The following is a 24,458-nucleotide window of genomic DNA, read 5'->3' as shown; positions in this document are numbered from 1 at the left end:
TAAACGTGAACCCGAAGCGTGGCGAGTGGCGGCGGTACGCATCCTACGACCTTTTCATACCCCCACTATCCACGTCGGCGTGGAGTTGAGAATATAAAGTGTGGCGAGCCACCGAGCCCGAAGCGTGGCGAGGGGACGCAGATACCTTCACAGGTATCCGCGTCCCCTCGCGGGCTTCACAGGTATCCGCGTCCCCTCGCGGGGCTAGCCACGCTTCGGGCTCGGTGGCTCGCTGCGCTCGCCACACTTTATATTCTCAACCCCACGCTGACGTGGATAGTGGAGGTATGAACAGGTCGTAGGACACGTACCGCCGCCCCTCGCGGGCTCGCTGCGCTCGCCACGCTTCGGGTTCACGTTTATAGTGGGGGGGGGGGGGTGGCGTGGGGGTGTATTTAACATTGTAAGCACCCATTTGGGTGCTTATACAATTTTTAATCGCATCGCATTGTATGGCATTGTATGCCATATACAATGTCATACAATTTTAAAATTGTATGACATTGTACAACATTGCGCGATATCGCATCGCATACCATCGCATGCCTTTTGGTATGCGATGCGATGAGCACCGCTATAATACACAAGTGCCTCATGCTATGCAGCCATCACTGCTTTGTATTCATGAACATTAATACATTATGATTATTATTTATTTTATTTATTTATTATTATTATGTTGTATTCTTCACATACTGCATTATCTGCAGGATCCGATTTTAAGGCAAACCGAATGCACTTCGGATCCGACCTGCTGTCAAACACTTTTTCATCCGATATCGGGCCAATCCGTCCAAATCGAATGAAAGTAGACCAGGTCGGACCTGTGTATGGGCACCTTAAATTTCATTAGTATTGCATATGAAATATTTTTTCCATGAATTAATGCTGGGACATATTAACACCACATTTTACATTCACTCGTCATCCAATTCTGAGTAAGTATATAATTTAAGATGGTCTGTTGGTGTAACCCTTACATTCTGCACATTTTAAAGTACTTTTTTTAAAAGGAATCTTTTGTGAATAAAACTGCCTAGAGCATAGGGTGTAACCATCTCTAAGTAAACATTTTTTGTGCTACATATTTTTTTTCTTGGTGCCTTGTGGGTGTCTGTTCATTTGTATGGATTCTGATAAAACCTGTGTTTCAAATATACCATGGTTTATTTTTATGGAGAATTACTATAATGCATGTAATATTTATAGGAAATTTTTTTTGTAATTGGACACATTTTTAAAATGTTAATTTTGTAATTATTTTCTTGCCCTAACTACCTGGGATCTGGAACTCGTAAACCACTAAAGGCTTCACTTCACTAGTCTGATTTGTCCAAAGGACAAGTCAAACCCAATTCCCGTTGAGCCCTTCGGGATCAGCGGCCACTCCTTTTTTTTTTTTTTTTTTTTTAATTATTATTATTATTTTTTTATATTCTCCTGCTCACCAGGGATGCAGAGTGGTGTGTGCCAGTGGTGCAGCTCATCCGACCTCTGGTCTGATGCACACGGGACCGCAAATCAGATGTCATACACATGCAATTTGGCCCAATTTCTGGACCTGATCTGGCAGAATTTTGTAAAGTCGGGCCTGATTATGGCGTTACTGCAGATGTCTTCAGTTGTTTTAGTGATCTTTCTACCTTTTTCCAGTTTTGTCTTCAGCAGTTAAAATGCATGCTTCATTGGGTTGAAATCGGGTGATTTACTTAGCTCTGGCTCACCTGACCGCACATCACTGTAATTTTGGTGAAGCATGCTCGAGATCGTGATGATGATTCAGACCTGCTTGTAGTGGACCAAATTCGGTCCCCCGGCCGATGTTGGGGGTTTGTGCATGCACGAGTATGCACATGTACCCTGAAGCAACCGCCTTGTTCGCTCCAAGATGGGCTGGCAGGAGGTGTGCATGGGGCGGAAGCAGGGGAACGACAGATGATAGACATCTGACATCAAAATCCTGGGTTGATGCGCATTCATGTGCATCAACCCAGGATTTTGAAGTATGTCTGAAGGGGTATAAGTGACTGCACGTGGAAATAGTTTAATATGACAGTGCTTTGGTTTTACTTGACAGATTAAAATTTTGCCTGAAATATATTGATTGCTGTTTACCCCTGATTTTATACTAGGACACTTATACTCCTTTTACACCAAAATCCCTGGTCGGATCCTGGTCTTTGAACACTGGAGTTTATAGGGGGAGGGGCCCTAAACTGCACACCCTGGACATATGAGTTGCTACCTGCTGAGACCTTTAGTGTGCAGCAAGCAGGAGGAGGAGTTTGCAGGTGCACACTAAATATAAATGCTAGACCTTTTAATATCAATGCTATATTGCATTTCTGAGGTTATTAGCATAATGATGGCCATTATTATAGGCTTGTCCACCATGTCCAGGTTACCTCAATAGGAAAAGTCCCTAACACTATTCTGAGACAGGCCCAGCAGAACCACCCCAATAACCTCAGAAATGCAATATAGCAATGATATTAAAAGGTCTAGCATTTATATTTAGTGTGCACCTGCGATCACTGGAGTTTCCAGGGTCAGAACTACCTTTGTACACCAGCACTTTGACCTGGGTCTGCACCATTTACACTGAACCTGGGTCAGCCCTGCTTTTTCTTGTGGCTGTCATTAAAAATGGCCAGGGAGAGTGATACCACCAGGGTACTGCACAAAGGGGGTTCCTGGTTGAATTATAGGGGGGGGGGGGGAGGAGAAAGCACCCACAGTAAAGTACAGGGCAGGACCTGGAGGGAGCACAGCTAAGCAACATATGGATAACTAAGCAAATACCATGCAGCACTCTGGTGGGTGAGACGTGCAGCTGGTACGGCCATAGCTGACTGAGCGCAGGGAAAGTTGTATCAGAGCATAGGAGGAATCACAGCGTGACGTCACGGGACAGGTTTCCTGATAGCCTGGGAGTCAGTGTGACTGCAGCGTGGTGCATCGTAAGTAATGGTGGGCACTCCAACTGAAATGCACAACAGAAAAGCAGTGTGTACCTTGTACCTATGGAGAGGGCAAGGAGGTGGGAGGGGCAATATGTGGAGATAACTCCCCTCTCGAGCGCTACTAGTTTCCATCTGCCGCAGGGACCCAGTGCTGCACGGACCCTGCTGCGGCGCTGCTGCTGGGAGGATACCACCTGCCTCAACACGTGATGACACCATTTACAACGGCCTCTACCCAGGTCAGGACCTGGGTAGAAGGCCCATGTAAATGGCCACTGGTTGACCCATTTACACCGCCTCTGACCCGGGTTTTTGCGGCAGTGTAAAAGGGGTATTATATTATAGACAGAGAGCTATAATAGATTTGTCTCCTTTTAAATTTAGCTTCTCTCTAGCCCTGCACACTAAACATTCCACTGTGGTACATTTTGTATGAAATGTAATAGTTCTAAAGTGTTCTTTGTGGCAGTTAATCAATAGGCTCTGAATATGTTTTCAGCTTGTGATCCAGGAAAACCTATGTCTGGAAAACTCTGCAGAGTCTGAAACTTCTTTGCTAAACCTGCCCTGATTGACATAAAAATAAAATAAACTTAATCTGTCACACTAGTTTGTAAAGGTAGTTTTCTGTCAGGAAATTAAACCTAAACTGGTTTCCCATGAAAGTAGCCATAGTACGGATGTCATACTCCTTGGTGGTATGCGGGTTTTTACATTTCTTGCACACCACCATATACTTACAAGTAATACAATTATAACCGCTATAGCAACCAGCTGGTTTGAAATAGGTGTTAGGGGCACAGGGGATATCCATGCCTGTGATTTCGGTTCTCACAAGGCGATTTTTCAAATTAAAAACTGCCATGGGGCGGGCTGTATGAAAACCGAGTCTGATTTAACAATAGGCCACTACGCCTTGGTGGCATGACTCAAAATCGGATTAGCAAATGAAAAGGTGCTGGTCCAAGGGATGACATCACTAGTGGACCGAACCCGTGGGGTTAACAATGAGGACCATGGCATATTCAATACCCTGTTCTTTTGTTGAGCCAAGAGAGCCGGATCATAAACTCTTGCGATATATTTACAAATGAGAACGTCCAACCAGGCTGGCAGCAGTGTAACATCACTAACCAGCCTGGCCACACATATCATCTGAGAAAGGGGCAAGCCCTTTTTCAAAGCTGGTGGATGGTGGCTGTTAGACATACGGAACGTATTACGTGCTACATCTTTAAAGTGGACATCCGTGGATATCTTATTCTCATGAATGGCTATTGATACATCTAGAAAATGTGCCAGATTGGTATGTGTATCTAATGGGCGATTTTCTGCTGTTAGCAAAATTCATAAGACATATAGCCTCCTGTCCACATGACAAAAATTTCGACAATGTAGCGGGTGTGCAGGAGCAAGTGACTGCTTATCTCAGGTCTGTTAAGGAAAATCTCCTCTTGGTAAAACATGAAAATATTAGCGTAGGATGGCGCTACGGCCGATCCCATATCGCATCCTCACTCTTGCAAACTTGAGCGGGGACGCCTGATCCTTTTCTGCATTTTAAGGGGGTAAGTGTTGCACTTGTATCTTCATTGTCTGTGCCTGAAGAAGGGGGTTAGACCCCGAAAGCTTGCTCTTAATACAGACACCTTTTGCTTTCACGAAAATTGCCTCCGGAGTGCTGCTTTATTTATATATATATATATATATATATATATATATATATATATATATATATATATATATATATATATATATATATATTATACAATATTCTGTGGGAAACGCACACTTTCCAATGTAATTCAGGCAGGGGTTCAAGGTCTGAACAAATAGATATAGTAAGCCAGGCAGGGGTTCAAGGTCTGAACAAATAGATATAGTAAGCCAACCAGAGAGACCCTCAGTCTCCTGGAACGACAGGACCAGCACACCCTTATATTAGATGCAAAAAGTGTATTTATTGAAGCATCGTGTCAATCATCATAAAGAGTCAAAAATTCATCATACTTAGCAGTGACTGGCCAAGGACTGAAGACAGCAGCATACAATCATGCACAAGTGCCCTGACGGGCCGTTTCGTAAGTACCTTTCTCAAAGGGCATCAAGCTTACACTGACACTGAGCCTCTATATAAGGTGCAAAATCCACCTGTGACAAATAAACATCAATTACCTGGTTCATGCAATCCACACTTCATTAACAGAGCCTCATGGACGCTGCAACATGAAAACGGAAGCGCACACAGCAGGCGGAACCACTGTTCTTGTGTGCGCAATCCGGGGGAAGAAAGAAAGGTTCCCAGTAACCGGAAATGATGTATGCCGTTTCCACGGCAACCCGCCGCTGCCCCCTGTCTGTGTGCGCACCACAATCACTTGCGTGCACAACACAGTCACAGGGGGAGCCGCTACTGGTTAACAGGCAACGGACATACACAAATCCGACTTCCTGGTTCTCACTTAACCACCAGCGTGTCCGCAACAATCGCCTGGTCCCCACCTGATCTAAGCACCCTTCACTAGTTACATGCAGCTGCTCAAAATACATAATAGTGGGTGAATGCATGATACCAGATAACAAACAGCTGGATGTACAGAACATGATCAGAGTGAAAGGACCATTGTAGAGACATAAATGGTAAGCCATAATACTGGTGGGTGAACTCGTGGGGTCAATTACATATAGCAACCCTCACATAAAAATAAGGTTCAACAAAACCACAATATACTGTAAAAGCGCTAAATAGTCTCAATCATGTCTTAAATCACTCTGAAACCGTCCTGTCCAACTGTCACATAAACACCACAAATTACTATCAGAAAAAACACTAAACAAGAAGGAAGATTAGTATGTGATAGCAAGTAGAAAACATGGAATACACTACTTACACAAACTTATCAAAAATCAACAAAAAATTAACAAAAAAATTCTATGTGGCAGAGCTGAATCAAAAATGGCCTATGCTGGGTCCTAGACTCCTACTACTCATTATAAAAATACTGACATGTTCAGTTCCTCATTAAGGCCCAACGGTGCCATCGCTTGTAGCGTGTATGTCCAGTAACACTCACGTTGTAGAAGTAACATATGGCGGTCTCCACCTCTCCTCAATGGCATAATATAATCAAATGGTAGAAACTTAAAGTCACTCATCCGGTGTCCGGCTTGAGCGAAGTGTCTCGCAACCGGTGGTGTCGATTTGTCTACTTTTAGCAGAGCTTTATTAATAGAGGACCTATGCATATTGATCCTCTCCTTCAGCATGCGTATCGTTTTGCCCACGTATATCTTGTTACATGGGCATTGTATAATATATACAGTGAACTTAGTTGTACAGTCCATACGATATTTTAGATGGTATTTCTGACCCGTAATTGGGTTCTGCCAGTCACTGCCTGCAAGTATGAACTTACAATTCACACAACCACTGCATTTGTTTGCACCGGTTCCCAGTTTCAGCCATGTGCTGTTACCAACGGCCTTAGGTCCCACATCTGTGAGTACCACCTGCTGTCCAATATTGGAACTCCTTTTGTAGCAAAACATGGGGTTGTGTACGCAATGTGGACCCAATATAGGGTCAGTCCTCAGGATGTGCCAGTGTTTGAGAATGGCCCCTCTTAATGCACCTGAATTAATGGAGTATGTGTTCGGAAACAACATACGTTGCTCTGCTGTCGTTCTATCCTTCTGGGTCAAGAGCTCTTCCCTCTTTAGAGTAAGGCATTTCTCTTTTGCCGCCTCAACCTCATTAATGTCATACCCACGGGATATGAAATTCTGTCCCATCTCATCAAGGGTCTCTCTCAGGACATTTGCATCTGATGTTATTCTCACCGCTCTAACCAACTGCGAGAACGGGAGTCCCCGCTTAAGGGGCTGTGGGTAAAAGCTCGACGCCATGAGTAAATTATTTTTGTCAGTAGACTTTTTATACACCTTTGTTGCAAAGGCTCCTCCTGCCCTTGTTACTTCCACGTCCAAAAAATTGATACTAGCTGTGCTGCTAGCACAAGTAAATCTGATGGACCCAGCAATCCGATTCAGCTTCTCTACAAACTGATCCAGCAGCGATTGGGTGCCAGTCCACACCATAAACAGGTCATCAATAAAACGTAAATAAAGAGCTATGTATTTAGAAAAAATTGGATCTGACATGATGTGTGTCCGTTCATAATCAAACATAAATAGGTTGGCATACGATGGGGCCATATTGGACCCCATCGCAGTCCCTTGTAACTGCAAATAAAAAGAATTGTCAAACAAAAAATAATTTTTGTGTAACACAAATCCAATTAACTGTAACAAAAACTCTATCGGTGGACCCTTAGGTACTCTTTACCTAGAAGGGCGCCCGCGATTGAAATCGCGGGCGTCGGGGGTAAAAATCGCGGGCATCGCGGGTAAATCGCGGGTACATAAAAAACTGCTACCCGCGATGACCGCGATTTTCCCATAGGGAACAATGTTAAAAAGGCTGATTGAGCGCGATTTTGATGTAAAATGCCTCAATGCCCGCGATTTGGCCATAGGAATCAATGTTAAATAGGCCACAGAGCCCAAATAGCCACAATTAACCCTTAAATGTTCCCCCAAATTTGTAACGCCACCCCACGATCCACGCCAACCCAAAGCGTGGCGAGCGCAGCGAGCCCGCGAGGGGCGGCGGTACGCGTCCTCCGACCTTTTCATGCCCTACTATCCACTAGGGCGTGGAGTGAGAATAGAATAGTGTGGCGAGCGCAGCGGATACCTTCACAGGTAGACGCGTCCCCTCGCGGGCTTCACAGGTCTCCGCGTCGCCACGGACACCTGTGAAGCCCGCGAGGGGACGCGTATAACTGTGAAGGTATCCGCGTCCCCTCGCGGGGCTCGCTGCGCTCGCCACGCTTCGGGCTCGGTGGCTCGCTGCGCTCGCCACACTATTCTATTCTCACTCCACGCCCTAGTGGATAGTAGGGCATGAAAAGGTCGGAGGACGCGTACCGCCGCCCCTCGCGGGCTCGCTGCGCTCGCCACGCTTCGGGTTGGCGTGGATCGTGGGGTGGCGTTAAAAATTTGGGGGGACATTTAAGGGTTAATTGTGCTTATTTGGGCTCTGTGGCCCATTTAACATTGATTCCTATGGCCAAATCGGGTCCATTGAGGCATTTAACAGTAAAATCGTGGCCATCGGGCCTTTTAACATTGATTCCTATGGCAAATCGGGAGCATCGCGTCGCGGGCATCGCGGGTACATTTATGGCCGGCCGCGACGCGACCGACACGATTTCCATGTTTAACATGGGTTTCAATGGGAAATCGCGGGCATCGCGTCGGTCGCGTCGCGGCCAGACATAAATGTACCCGCGATCACCACGACGGGCGCCCAACTAAGTAAAGAGTACCGACCCTTATAGTGTGGACTGGCCTCCAAACATCTTCTGACTGCCTCCATACCTTCCGTATGGGTTATGTTCGTATACAATGAGGTGACATCTAGTGTCACCAAGATGCAGTCATCAGTTGGAGTGCTAAGTTGGCTCAATCTGTTGAGGAAATGTGTGGTGTCCCTCAACCAATATGGCGTGTTTTGCACCACATACTGCAAAAAATGATCCACATATTGGGAAACCGGTTGTGACAGGGACCCAATAGAGGAAATAATTGGTCTCCCAGGTGGGGAGACCATTGACTTGTGTATTTTGGGTAATATGTAAATGAGTGGTACCCTAGGATTTTCCTGCATTAAGAATCCAAATGTATCATCATCCACCCACCCATTTACACAACCCATCTGTAAGATAGAATCCAATTCACGTTTGTAGGACGACGTGGGATCCATTCTCAACTGCTTATAGCACGTACTGTCAGACAATTGCCTAAGAATTTCATTGATGTAATCAATCTTGTTAAGAACTACCGTTGCCCCGCCCTTGTCGGCCGGACACACCATAATCAACGGGTTCTCTTTTAAAGATTGCAATGCCTGTTGCTCTAAGACAGTCAGATTAGATCTACGGACCTTTGATCTCTTCATTTGTGGTATAATATCCTGACGCACCAGGCGCATAAATGTATCAATCGAGGGGTTGTTGACCTGCGGTTCAAATTTAGACCGAACTTTAAAGGACTTAGTTTGTGGATTCGTGGAATCCTGTCCAGTGGGGGCAATGGGTTGTCTAGAAAAAAAATCCCTTAATTTCAACTGCCTCTGGAACTTGTACAGTTCCACTTCAGTCGAAGGGATTATGTCTGAAAGTTTGAACAAAACTCAACCCCTTATTAAGGACAGCTAATTCAATCGCTGTAAGTTGGTAATCAGATAAATTGTATACAATCACCTCTTGCCCTCCCTCTGGGTTCTGCCTTTTGCGGTGCTTGATCCCCCCTCTCCTGCAGGGTTTTTTCCTCTCCCCCTGCCTTTGGTCTGGGATGTCTCCCCTAAAAAAGTCTTAGGGTGTGATCTGCCCGTAGGTTCAGTGTCACTTTGAGACGTGTTAGAGTCAAAGTCCGTAAATTGATAATCTGGCTGTCTAGTATCACCACGTCGCCTTCTTACAAAATTACCCCTCCAAGGTCTCCTGTTAGGTTGCCCTGACAGCCACGGGTACACCCGTAACTCTCTGTAATCTTCCTTTACCCGCCTATATTTGTTCTTTTTGAACAACAAAAGCTCAGATTTAAATGTTGCCACTGATTCCTCCAACTTAGCAAGCCAATAACTGCTAGTATCAGCCCTCACCACATCCAATCCTGCACCTTCACAAACTTCCATTTCCTTCTGTACGCTCAATATATCGCTATTAAGTTGTTGTACCACCAATACAATGAGATCCCTACTGCATTGGTTTAGTATCTGGCACCAAGATTTACAGAAGTCTTTATTCAGACGGCCGATGGTGGGCTGGTTTTTTATTCGGAACCCACGGGGAATGAGCCCCTCCCTATGATACTGGGAGAGAGTCAGCCCGTGTAGTTCCAGTTCTACCAGCCTCTTTCGTAACTTCAATAAATCGGCAAATACTTCGGATGGCGTATCTCTATTAAGTGCCAATTCTTCGGTACCTGAAAACAGGATTTTATTTGCGTCCTTATCAGTAAAGCGTTTAGTGCCTGTAATATCCTCCAGGTGTAATTCCATTGCCTTATATAGAACGATAATACAGGAAAAACAACTTGTTTTGTATAAAAAAGTGCCACAGCACTACCTTTAAAAACCAATTCAGACGAGGTGCCTATCCAAAAAGTCCAAAAGGATATATACAATATTCTGTGGGAAACGCACACTTTCCAATGTAATTCAGGCAGGGGTTCAAGGTCTGAACAAATAGATATAGTAAGCCAACCAGAGAGACCCTCAGTCTCCTGGAACGACAGGACCAGCACACCCTTACATTAGATGCAAAAAGTGTATTTATTGAAGCATCGTGTCAATCATCATAAAGAGATAAAAATTCATCATACTTAGCAGTGACTGGCCAAGGACTGAAGACAGCAGCATACAATCATGCACAAGTGCCCTGACGGGCCGTTTCGGTAAGTACCTTTCTCAAAGGGCATCAAGCTTACATTGACACTGAGCCTCTATATAAGGTGCAAAATCCACCTGTGACAAATAAACATCAATTACCTGGTTCATGCAATCCACACTTCATTAACAGAGCCTCATGGACGCTGCAACATGAAAACGGAAGCGCACACAGCAGGCGGAACCACTGTTCATGTGTGCGCAATCCGGGGGAAGAAAGAAAGGTTCCCTGTAACCGGAAATGATGTATGCCGTTTCCACGGCAACCCGCCGCTGCCCCCTGTCTGTGTGCGCACCACAATCACTTGCGTGCACAACACAGTCACAGGGGGAGCCGCTACTGGTTACCAGGCAACGGACATACACAAATCCGACTTCCTGGTTCTCACTTAACCACCAGCGTGTCCGCAACAATCGCCTGGTCCCCACCTGATCTAAGCACCCTTCACTAGTTACATGCAGCTGCTCAAAATACATAATAGTGGGTGAATGCATGATACCAGATAACAAACAGCTGGATGTACAGAACATGATCAGAGTGAAAGGACCATTGTAGAGACATAAATGGTAAGCCATAATACTGGTGGGTAAACTCGTGGGGTCAATTACATATAGCAACCCTCACATAAAAATAAGGTTCAACAAAACCACAATATACTGTAAAAGCGCTAAATAGTCTCAATCATGTCATAAATCACTCTGAAACCGTCCTGTCCAACTGTCACATAAACACCACAAATTACTATCAGAAAAAACACTAAACAAGAAGGAAGATTAGTATGTGATAGCAAGTAGAAAACATGGAATACACTACTTACACAAACTTATCAAAAATCAACAAAAAATTAACAAAAAATTCTGTGGGAGAGCTGAATCAAAAATGGCCTATGCTGGGTCCTAGACTCCTACTCCTAGACAAATCGACACCACCGGTTGCGAGACACTTCGCTCAAGCCGGACACCGGATGAGTGACTTTAAGTTTCTACCATTTGATTATATTATGCCATTGAGGAGAGGTGGAGACCGCCAAATGTTACTTCTACAACGTGAGTGTTACTGGACATACACGCTACAAGCGATGGCACCGTTGGGCCTTAATGAGGAACTGAACATGTCAGTATTTTTATAATGAGTAGTAGGAGTCTAGGACCCAGCATAGGCCATTTTTGATTCAGCTCTCCCACAGAATTTTTTGTTAATTTTTTGTTGATTTTTGATAAGTTTGTGTAAGTAGTGTATTCCATGTTTTCTACTTGCTATCACATACTAATCTTCCTTCTTGTTTAGTGTTTTTTCTGATAGTAATTTGTGGTGTTTATGTGACAGTTGGACAGGACGGTTTCAGAGTGATTTATGACATGATTGAGACTATTTAGCGCTTTTACAGTATATTGTGGTTTTGTTGAACCTTATTTTTATGTGAGGGTTGCTATATGTAATTGACCCCACGAGTTTACCCACCAGTATTATGGCTTACCATTTATGTCTCTACAATGGTCCTTTCACTCTGATCATGTTCTGTTCATCCAGCTGTTTGTTATCTGGTATCATGCATTCACCCACTATTATGTATTTTGAGCAGCTGCATGTAACTAGTGAAGGGTGCTTAGATCAGGTGGGGACCAGGCGATTGTTGCGGACACGCTGGTGGTTAAGTGAGAACCAGGAAGTCGGATTTGTGTATGTCCGTTGCCTGGTAACCAGTAGCGGCTCCCCCTGTGACTGTGTTGTGCACGCAAGTGATTGTGGTGCGCACACAGACGGGGCAGCGGCGGGTTGCCGTGGAAACGGCATACATCATTTCTGGTTACTGGGAACCTTTCTTTCTTCCCCCGGATTGCGCACACATGAACAGTGGTTCCGCCTGCTGTGTGCGCTTCCGTTTTCATGTTGCAGCGTCCATGAGGCTCTGTTAATGAAGTGTGGATTGCATGAACCAGGTAATTGATGTTTATTTGTCACAGGTGGATTTTGCACCTTATATAGAGGCTCAGTGTCAGTGTAAGCTTGATGCCCTTTGAGAAAGGTACTTACCGAAACAGCCCGTCAGGGCACTTGTGCATGATTGTATGCTGCTGTCTTCAGTCCTTGGCCAGTCACTGCTAAGTATGATGAATTTTTATCTCTTTATGATGATTGACACGATGCTTCAATAAATACACTTTTTGCATCTAATATAAGGGTGTGCTGGTCCTGTCGTTCCAGGAGACTGAGGGTCTCTCTGGTTGGCTTAATAAATAAATAAATAAATATATATATATATATATATATATATATATTCTGTAATAAATGGCACTCCCAACCCACTTTTTCAGCTATTGCTGGGGTGTCTATCCCAAGCTCCAGTTCCACATAATTTTTTTTTTTTATAATGGGCTCAATTAATTTAGACAAGTGGCACTTCTTCCTCTGCAGTGCTAAACTATGTCAATGGCTAGTCACAATTGCTGCCTGTAGCACAGGATTCAATACAGTAGGAAATCTTGGCTTGTTTTCCTATGCAGTGTGCAATAAAAGATCAGCTAAAAAAATGGTTACAGAGTGCCTCTGTCCAACATCCAGCATTCTGCAGACATCGCTCTGAACAAAATTGCCCTCTTAAAATGGATTGCAGATACTTTAACTAGTTTAAGACTCTTTAGACTTGTAATCTAGCCACCAGCGCAGAATGTTTATGAGCTTTCGACCTAAGAAATTTTAGACCACACCTTATTTATATCTGAAAGTAGATTTTATTCTCTAAACCTTCCCATCAGCAAATAATCATTTTAAATATCAATTGACTGTTTGAATAAGGTGTCTTGTTCTTTAGATTTAGAAACTCTCAATTCTTCTTAATTCTTGATGTCATTGTACAGAGATGTCTGGAGATAACATTTAAAAGTAAAGTCCCTCTGTATTAAATTTCTTGGCCCATACTTGTTTAGTTAAGCAACAGATCCAATTGACCTTTGCCTCGTATAGTGCGTGTCATACTGTTGATGCCTGTAAGCAGTATGTCATTGCACTGTAATAGTGATGCTTTTAAAATATCCCCTCTCCGCAGACTTCATCCCACAGGAGCATGCAGCTGAGGTTATAATAAATTAATATTTACAGTCTGGGTAATGCTAGAATAGAAACTGAGAACTGCCCTGGCCAGTTACTGTAACTGTGTAAGTAATCATGATTGCATATGTCTATAGTTTTAAATGGTTATCCTATTCAATGCCTGAGCTTCTCTGTTGCTATTTATAGTTATAACCAGTAATAATTTCATGTGTTCAGTTGGAATTCTCCCCAATAAGGATACCATTTTTTTTTTTATTCTGCCCATTTTGGAGCAAGTATGGGTTTCTGTGGGATTTGCCTGCTTTCTTCGATATCTAGGAGGTTGCCCCCTAATTCTGTAGTTCTCATTTTAATTCTAGCAGTGGTTCTTAACTGCATTCCTCACTACCAGCAACAAATTGTTTTATGGCTTAGTTGAAATATGTACACCTAAGTTAATCCATTGTTCTGGGTCAGAAATGTAATTACTCTGCCTGTTTTCCACAGATTGAGATATGGAACAAGTGCATCTTTTCTTTTACTGCTGCTCCATTGCAGTGAACGGGTCCCAGGTCGCATTGACCCAGGTTACCTGTTTACACTACACCACGATCTGCCGTGTTGAAATCCCGCGCTAGCGCTTACACTGCTTGCAAACCCAAGTTTATGAGCGCTCCCGTGCAAAAACCCGAGTTATTAGAGCTGGTCCAAAAGGGGTATTAGAATGCACTTGTTGTAACATGAGGACTAAGAACATAGCATTTTTTTTTAAGATGGGAGTTCTATTGAAGACTATATCTATTATATTCTAGAAGGTGCCTATAGCAAAATCCCATCTCCATCGAACTCCCATCTTAGTAAATAAACCCCATACTGGCAGCAGGCTGCAGGGTAGCGATCACTGTGTTTTTGTTTTTTAGTTGTTATATCTCTGTTCCTCTCTTGGTTGCTGCTTCTGTTTGTTGGATCCCCTCTGTTGGTGGTGCAGCATGACCTCATACACTCAATGTTGTAATAATAAAGGTAAAAAGATTGTATCAGACAGCTGCCAACAAAAAACAGTCACTTCCCAGACTGCACAGATGGATCCAGCTATGACCACTGCCTGTTCTGCTGCTAGGCACAGGTGGTGCATGGAGGCCAATGCTTCCATTTCCTTTGAGAGTTCCGCCTCTGGATGTAAGCTGTTGTGTCCATCAGGAGCTTGACAAAAAGTATGATATACTGTCACTGCCAGACCCCCCCCCCCCACAGTGCATCAGCCTAGTGCAGATGTGCTGTCTACCACTCCCGACTGGCTCCCCTGGGAATGCACAAATTATTTCTACTCTCGTGAGCGCTGCAGATCAGAGCGAAGGCGGCAGCCGCCACAGCCAGCAACCGTGCGATTGCTGCGGTGGTGTATGGGCAATGACACCTGCAGCTGTCAAATCCATATCTTTAGTTGTTGAAACGGTCAATGTTACAGACTGTTCATACATTGCCCCTGCATATAGACATGTTATCTTGTAGATGGAGTGCGATAAAGCACCAATAATCTAGTCTCGAACTGCCATGTTATAGGCTGTGAAAAATAACAGGACCTGATTGGTACAGTAGGTACTTTATCTCTTTTCAATTCCCCCAACATAGTATAAAAAAAAATCTACTTTAACTGTATCAAAACAATATACATGGGAAAAAGTAGTAAGTAGTCATGCAACATTACTCCTCTATCCAGTTGTTATGAAAGAATAGAAAAATATTTATGTAATTTTTTCCCTGTAGGACTTGAAACCTATTTTCATTTGCAGAAAAAAAAAAGATTATTCTGAGTATTCTTGAATTATTTGCAAAAAACTGCACTAAGCATTTGGATATTATGACAGTGTAGGTGTATCAATAAAATGCTTATGAACTGTAAACAGCTGATTCTAGATCTGTTCAACTTTTTTTTAACCTGAAAAGTTAAGTTATCCAATATTTTTTTTTAATGCTTTTACACAACTTGATGATTTATTTATTGTTCTCTCCTATTAGTTGAGTGATGGCGGGAAGGCTGCTAGAGCAAACATTGGGATTGGCGACGTGGTCCTTACCATTGATGGTATAAGCACTGACGGAATGACTCACTTGGAGGCCCAAAACAAGATTAAGAGCTGCACTGGATCACTGAGTTTAACTTTACAAAAGTAAGTATTTTTTTTGTTTCTTTTCTCTAAGACAAAAAAAATATTTAGATATATGAAAAGTATGAATGGTTCATTTAAATAATAAAAAAAATGTGTACTTTATCTGTTCTTCGCAAGCCTTTTCAATGCATTCCACTGGAAATAAATGCTCTGAAAATCAACTTTTTGATATTTTTTAAATGTCAGCAAAGCGATTCCAGTTATTTGTATATTAAGCAAATACATTCTAATCTGGCTTCATTCTATTCTTTTTATTATTATTAATAATAATAATAATAATAATATCTGTCATATAAATATTTTAACTGTATATGGTTAAGTCCTTTTAAAAGGTGAAAAGGCTCATAAAGAACTACAGTTTACATTATTTTGGTCTTGGTCACTCACCTAACCTACAAACATCTTGTCAACGTTATTCAAAAAGCTTGTGATATAATGTTCTCATGGAAGGTCTGGCTGGCTGAAAATGACAAAGTTGCAGACATAGATGAGAACTGACATGTGGTGATGTGAGGAAGACCCTCTTCTGTCATTGGATGTAGTAATTCTATAACCACGGGTCTGACATGGTGGTATCAAACCTGACCGCACCAAGCTAAGCTTTCCATGAGCTGTTCATATCTTATGCCCCTACTGAGAAACTCCCGCTAGGTGGCTGCTGGAAGATAATCTTCCAGCAGCTGCCACTCTCAGCGGAAAAAATGCAGATCAATCTGATTTATTGTTTCCCGCCCCAGTACTTGCCATGGGGCTGATCACTGTTGATCCGACAGCATGATGCCACAATTTGCAACCACAGGGAAAATATGAAGGATACAACCCTTACCTTCTCTACATATACCTGATGTGTGCAGAAAAGAAGATATGAAGTTACAATAGTCTGATCATAGATAGACTGATCTATCAATTACTTGGACACCTCTGTATATAAAAAAAGCTATAGTTTAAAAAGTGTAAAAACTATACTTTTTTGTAATCTAAAAGTTTTAAAAATATATTCTTAGCCTAGTTCAGTCATGAATAAAATGACCTATTCTGAGCATTCCTAAATTCAGAAAGAAATATAAAATTACACAAATTGTGTTTTATACAGTTTATCATTGTTATCTTCAGTTATGTGGTAGTGGACAGTGTTGTGTTCCTGTTTGTACATATATTTTTTTATGGTTGGCAGCCACTAGCACTGGTGTTTGCCTACTAAATGGACCATAAATAGTTTGAATTGGTCTTAGACCACCAACCCAGGGCACCCTTGCAAGTGCCTCGCTGCACCCAGGGCCGGCGCCACCATTTGGCAGATTTAGGCATTTGCCTGTGGGCGCTGGCCACTGGAGGCGATACAGAGTTCTAAAGAAGAAGGAGGAAAGCAGGTGCCTGGCGCATGAGGAGCAGGAAGACAGCCGCCAGCCCATTAATCATCCCATCCGGGATGGGGCATTGTCTTCAGGGGGAAAGGTATGGTCTCCCTCCCAACCGTGGAGTAGGTCTGTGGCTAACCCTGACCTGCTTCTACTTGTGTTTGCACCCCCTGCCAACTGTAGTAACCCCCCCCCCCCTGCTACAGGTCAGTGGCTGCACCCAAACCCCCCTACCCTTCCAGAGCAGGTCAGAGGCAACCACGGGTTGCGCGCATAGTACTAAACCCTTTCCCTGTGGTTGAGGTCAGCGGCGGCTGACCCCTGCCTCGCCCAAGGAGCAAATATCCCCCCCGGAACGGCAGTCATCCGCTAATCTTCCCCGCCCACCCAGCAAAACTTGCACCGGCTCTGGCTGTACCCAGTTTTATTTTATTTGCAACAACTCTACTAAAATTTATTTACAGTAATGAGATCTTTTAAATGCATTTAAATATTGTATTGTAAAAATGAGAACATATTAATGTTTGATTTCGTCCCTCCTCCCAGCCCCATCTTTCCCCCTTCTGCCTGGCAGCAGCATCTAGGTCCCCCCCTCCCTCCGCCGGCTCCTGGCAGTTCCATCCCCTCTGCTTCAAGTGCCCCCTGGCTACAGTGTAAGCAGCAACACTGACAGGCTGTCAGCCTTATATATGCAATAGTTCTAACAACAAATATTCTAAATGGTGCCATCTAAAGCTGCCACTGTGTATATGGCACTGGGGGATATAATGTATATGGCGCTACAGGGGGTATTATGTATGTGGAGCTATGGGGGGCATTTTGTGTGTAAATGACATTAAAATGCCATTGACGGGGAAGGTGTGATTGGAACAGAGAGGGGCAGCTGTGATTGGGACAAAGAGGAGCAGTTCCTATAGGGATAGAGAGGGGCAGGTGCGATGGGGACATAGTAAAAAAAAAAAAAAAAAAAATGAAGAAAATCTAAATATATTCATATGGGTAATAATAAACATAAAACATATTTGGAAAAGGGTTAATCCCCACCACCTCAAGCGCTCCCTTCACCTGCTGCTGCTGAACCCAGGTAGGAAAGTTATATCCCAATTTGTTTTCCAAGAAACAAGTGAAGCAGTGTAATTAAGGGCTAACTGCAGCGCTGGTGAGTAATATTCCTCTGTATACCCTACAGAAAATCTGGGACATATAAACAGTTCTTGAGGAAAAAAAAAATATATATATATATATATGATCCTTGCACTTTTCTTAAAACTTCCAATACTTTATTTCCACCAACCAAATCAGAGAAAAAATTTCCTCTTTAAGGAAAAAATAATAAAAAATGCAAAAATTGCAATACACATTTAAAAACAGTTATTTCCACTTGAACAAACAGAGTTTTACTTTGAGCTCACCGGACCTCCAGGGGAAGAAATTTTTCTCTCCTCTCCACCTGATGTTATAAATCCACTTTTCACACTAGGACTCCTCTTCTGGACGTCGCACTGCCACTGCGGCTGTCCTTCAGATTACCTTCCATGTGTTAGGGATAGTGGACAGGGGGCTGATGTCTCCGAGCTAGGTGCACGGCTATTGGAAGCACACGTGTCACCCTCCCGTCTGTCCCGCTAGCGCCTGCAGGTCAGCGTGGTCTTACGTCCAAGATTATTATAATGCCGGCGCTCAGGAGTGCTTCAGCAGGCTTGGGATCTTTATAAAGCCGGTCAGTGCCGCAGATGTCTCAGGCTTTCGCTTGGCGGCTACAGACTGCTCCCCTTGTGTGCGGTGACTCTCTCTCCCACAGGCTCCGGTCTCCAGCTGCTCACCAACGCGTTTCTACCATTAATTGGTCTTTCTCAAGGTGCAGCTGGAGATTGCAGCCCTCCCTAATTTACACCTCTCCAGGAAGTCCGGTTTCCTCAATACAGGGCGTTCTTATGCATTATACAGTTTCCTGGGTTGTCTTAAAGTGGTACACACATCTAAAAAAACATGAAAAATTACATAAAAAATACATACAAATTATTTTCCTTCCCTATAAAATGCGATCATGATAACACTTTTGTTTCTAAGGGAAAAGTACAGCCAAACCAGATAGCATATAAGACAGTGCACAGCATAATGATATAGTACGGCAGTGGAGACATAAAAATGGGGGATATGATCACAAGAACCACTTAATGTCGAATTATCCATTCGGATGGAGTGTGTCTAGCTCGTAAATCCAGCGCATTTCTGCGCGTGCCAGATCACTTTTTTTTTATCTTCTTTTCTCCAACTGCCTTTAACTGAATCAATAATTTTAAAACTTACTATGTCATTGAATGTTCACTTTTAAAATATATATATATATAAAACTTATATATAAAACTTATATATGTATATATATAAAACTTATATATATATAAAACTTATATTGTTCAGGTGCTCCCTTTAATCTGATTTTGAATTGTCGGCTGGTCCTGCCGACATACTGCTTATTGCATGTGCACTGAATTAGATAGATAACATTATAGCTATTACATGTGACAAAATTATCTATTTTGTATTCCTTTCCAGTAGCAGATGATACAAAAGTTTCTATCTTATTACCTTCTTTATTTTTAACTTGTTTGCACCCAGCACACATTCCACATCGGAAAAAACCTTTTTATTTCACTCTTGTGTGCATTGTGGTTTTTGGCTCTACAGCACTTTTCACAACCCAATTTTTAATGTTGGGTGCTCTCTTATAAATCACATCTGCTTTTTCTGGAATATAGCTTTTTAAAATTGGGTCAGATTTTAATAAACCCCAATGTTTATTTAACACTTTTTTTATTTTCTTATAGTCACTATTATACGTTGTCACAAAAGCTAGACTTCCATCTTTTTTGTCTTTTTTATTCTTATTTTTTAAGAGTACATTTCTTTCTATCTTATTCACCTCTAATAGTGTACTCTGCAAGTCAGCTTCCGTGTACCCCTTTACTAGGAATTCTGTTTTCATTTTTTCTGTTTGTTCTATGTATACTTTCTCCTGTGTACAATTTCTTTCTACCCTTCGAAACTGACTTCCAGGTACACTCCTCAACCACATAGGGTGATGGTTACTTTTCTTGTTAATGTAGGAATTACTATCTGTAGGCTTATAATATGTTTTTGTTAAAATGTTATCCTCTTCTACATAAACCGTTAAATCCAAAAAGTGTATGCTCTCTTCACTTGATTCAAATGTCAGGACAATCCCCATATTATTATTATTATTTAAAGTAGTTTGGAAATTTTCCAGAGCTTCTCTCCCTCCCCTCCATACCATAATCACATCATCTATATATCTCTGGTAGAGGACGAGATCCGCCCCCAGCCTCTGCCACACACATGACTCCTCCCATACTTCCATGAATGTGTTGGCGAAACTGGGGGCGAATTTCGTCCCCATCGCAGTCCCGGCGCACTGCAGAAAGAAAGCATTATCAAAATAAAAATAAAAATAGTTATTTTCCAGTATAAACTGTATACCTTCCAATATAAACATTCTCAATTTCTCTTCACAATTTTCTCTAATTAGTACTTTCTCAATTGCTGCCAAACCATCTTTGTGTTGTATTATTGTGTACAAGGAGGACACATCCGCGGACACTAGGATATCCCTCTTTTGCCATTTTATGGTGTTTAATTTATTTATAATATCCATCGTGTCCTTCAGATATGCCCTACCTCCACACACTATAGGTTGTAAGTGCTTATCAATCATTTCGGATAAATTCGAGGTTAAAGACCCCACTCCTGCTACTATCGGTCTTAGGGGTGGGTCTTTTTCATGTTTATGAATTTTTGGCAGCCCGTATATTACGGGTAAAACAGGGTCCTCTATATTCAAATAGTCTCGTTCTTTGTCGGATGGAGTTCCGTTTTCATGATGGTTTTTCAATAAAGGTATATAGTTTTCTTTTTATGTCTTCTGTCGGATTTTTCTTTAATTTTTTGTATGTTAATTTATCTGTGAGTAATGCTTTTATTTTATTATTATAATTTGTTGTGTCCATAACGACCACTCCCCCTCCCTTGTCACAGGGCTTGATCGTTATGGACTCATTTCTTTTTAGATTTTCTAAGGCCTCTTTCTCTGCTTTTGTTATATTATACCTCCTCTTTCTTTTTTTATTGCACATCTTTTTTAGATCATCTATTACTAATTTACCGTATGTTTCCACATAACAGCCTCGACTGAAAATTGGGTTGAAGTTTGATTTTTTTCTGAAACCACTGAATCCATCAACCTCTGAATTTTGATTATCCCCTTGTGTCAGTGTATTTTTGTGAAAAAATCTTTTTAGTGCTAATTTGCGCACGTGACGTTGTACATCTACAAATAAATCAAATGATTTTGCCACATTAGTTGGGCAATACTTTAAACCTTTACTTAGAACATTTTGTTCATCTATAGATAAATTGTGAGTGCTGATATTATAAATTTTGATACTTCCTTTATCTTGTGCTATTTTGTGTTGGATTTTTTTTTCTTTTAATTTTTTTAAGAAAACATTATTCCTTTCTTTATTTTTCTCTTTCTTTTTAGTGCCCCCCCTTTTCCTCTAGTGGTTTTTTTCTTCTTTTTATTTGGGCCTTCCCCTATATTTATCTTCTCCAGTGATTCTCTTGGTGATATGTGTCTACTCCTACTCCTAAAAAATCCTTAAATTCATTCCTCCTTCTGTGGTGATAATTCTCTCTATGATTTTGATCTGTGTTCCTCCTGTAAACATATTGTGAGTATTGTCCCTCATTTTTTCTGTGGTTGTAATGTGTGCCAATTTCCCCATTGGGTTGGTTCCTGTGGTTATAGTGTGTCCTAATTTCACTGGGTTGATTTCCATAAGTTGTCTCTCCCAATATTTCATATCTGTTCTGGGTTGGGAGTCGATATGTCCTCTCCCTGCTTCCAATAGCCATGCACCTAGCTCGGAGACATCAGCCCCCTGTCCACTATCCCTAACACACGGAAGGTAATCTTAAGGACAGCCGCAGTGGCAGTGCGACGTCCAGAAGAGGAGTCCTAGTGTGAAAAGTGGATTTATAACATCAGGTGGAGAGGAGAGAAAAATAGCTTCCCCTGGAGGTCCGGTGAGCTCAAAGTAAAGCTCTGTTTGTTCAAGTGGAAATAACTGTTTTTAAATGTGTATTGCAATTTTTGCATTTTTTATTATTTTTCCTTAAAGAGGAAATTTTTTCTCTGATTTGGTTGGTGGAAATAAAGTATTGGATGTTTTAAGAAAAGTGCAAGGAATATATATATATATATATATATATATATATATATATATATATATATATATATATATATATATATATATATATATATATATATATATATTTTTTCCTCAAGAACTGTTTAATATTCCTCTTTATACCCTACAGAAAATCTGGGACATATACTCACCAGCGCTGCAGTTAGCCCTTAATTACCCTGCTAAACATAAAACATATGTTTACAAACAAAATGACAATAAATTACATTGATTCATTAAAAAAAAAATTCAATGTTATGTAGACTAGTCCTGACAGAAGAAATTGTCTAGTTCACATTGTCTAAAGACTGACTCCATTTAGACAATCTGACATTGAATAGACTAAGGGGGGTATTCAATCTGGGCCATGATTTACAACGGGGGAAATAGTGGTGAACGCCTATTCAATGCTGTCTTTCCTGATAGCATTGAAGAGGCAGATCGACAGAATGGGCCCGACTTTAAATGCAGTCGGGCCCATTTTGTCGATTTCGTCCGCGAATCGCGCGATCACGGCCGAATATCGACAATCCATGGTTGTTTACACAGAAGCGCCCCCTTTTCACCGATCGCGAAGTGGGGCATTGAATCGCGGCAGGCGATCTGCAGTCGAACGAAAACAGGCCAGGGTCACGGCTGTCGGGCCAGATCGAGAAAAAATTACCTTGAATAGTCTAATTCAACTAGACTTTTTTTTAGGTGGAGAATATGCGGTTTCCGACAGAACACACCTAACGACCAACACTGAATACATACCTTTTAGCCTTTCACATATGTAAGAAAGGAGGGAAGGTAAAGCCGCCCCAGCCTGATTATGCCCTTAGATATTGGATAATCACAATTTCTACAGAGTCCTTTCTTTCTTTTTCCTCGCTTAGATATACTAATAAAGCGTTTTACATGTAACTTTTGGACAAAGTTGCTTTAGATTATGACATAATCCTCAACATATATTGTGCAATCTTTTCCATTTGAATTTTAGAGTATGTGAAATACTGCAGTGTTTACTAACTCGTATAACAGAGTGTTTGCTCCTTATTCAATGCACTCTGAAAAGTTGTATTTGTTCAACTGCATTGTGTAAATCCAGGCTTCCAGCCAAACTAGTACATATGAATCAACATAATTCTTATATGAAAAAATAAAATAGTGTAGCGGTATTCTGCTAAATCCGATGTCTACCTACAGTGCATTTGATTTTTGTATTGCACTTATCCTTAAGATGCACGTCTATTATGTGTCACATAGTATATATTTTGTAAAGAAGATACTCTACATTGGGCGGTATTCAATGAGGCTGATTCGCCATGTTTTTATGGCGATTTTGTGCTGTAAGGCGAATTTTTGACTAAAACGGTGAATCACCCTATTCAATGACCAGATGGCGAATACATTTCAAGGTTTTTTTCGCCACGATTCACCGAGTAGCAATCGCTATCTTTTTATGGTGAAGTGGAATGTGAACTTTTAAAATAAAGTGTTTTGTTTTTTACATTTGGTGTCAAAAAATCAGGAATTTTATTCTGAGGAGGGGCATGCTATTTTTATTCATGTGCTGTAAGCATTTTTTTTTACACAGACCAGCCAGCAGGGGGCCGGGAGCCGAGCCGCTCATTAGATATTCATATATTCACTGCACCCGATCATTACATATGCAAGATCGGGTGTAGTGAATATACCCGGTCCCCTGCTGGCACCCCCGGGGGACAGCCTGTGCTGCCTGGCTCCCGGGAGCCCACCTCCCCCCACAAACGTTCTGGGGCAGGCAGGGAGACTTCCATCTCCCTGCCTGCCGCCGTCCTCAGGCTCCCTGCGGCATCGCCGCAGGAGTTTAAATTCGCCGGTCAGGGGCAGCGAGCCCCTGACTCGAATACTGGAGCCGGCAAGGCTCCGGAACGCGGCGAGCAGTGGCGAATGTGCAGCGAATTCTTAACAGGATTCGCTGCACATCGCCAAAATGCTCATTGAATACTGCCCATTGTGTTGTATGTGTGTTCAAATGGGATACGTTCATTGGGTCTACAGCAAGTTGGTCGACACCGTTAGGGGATAGGTCAACATGGTTTTTGGTCGACATGGGTTTAGGTCGACAGGAAATTAGGTCAACACAAGCATCAGGTCAACAGTGTCTAGGTCGACATGGGGTTTTCCACTG

The 24,458-nt window shown here is 42.2% G+C and overlaps 1 protein-coding gene across 9 annotated transcripts in view; it reads left to right on the top strand.

Moving 5' to 3' along the window:
* Nucleotides 1-24,458, top strand: part of PDLIM5 (PDZ and LIM domain 5) — a 190,068-nt gene that overhangs the window by 51,315 nt on the left and 114,295 nt on the right. For all 9 annotated transcript variants that reach the window (XM_083179095.1, XM_083179088.1, XM_083179096.1 and 6 more), the window contains one exon: nucleotides 15,527-15,678. In XM_083179095.1, the coding sequence (XP_083035221.1) occupies nucleotides 15,527-15,678 (152 nt within the window). The remainder of the gene's footprint in view (nucleotides 1-15,526; nucleotides 15,679-24,458) is intronic.

The sequence above is a fragment of the Crinia signifera genome, chromosome 1 (genome assembly GCF_055691185.1).
Source record: "Crinia signifera chromosome 1, ASM5569118v1, whole genome shotgun sequence".
In the NCBI taxonomy this organism is placed as follows: Eukaryota; Metazoa; Chordata; class Amphibia; order Anura; family Myobatrachidae; genus Crinia; species Crinia signifera.
Note: the sequence above shows the minus strand (reverse complement) of the source record. Positions and strands in the feature narration are given on the sequence as shown.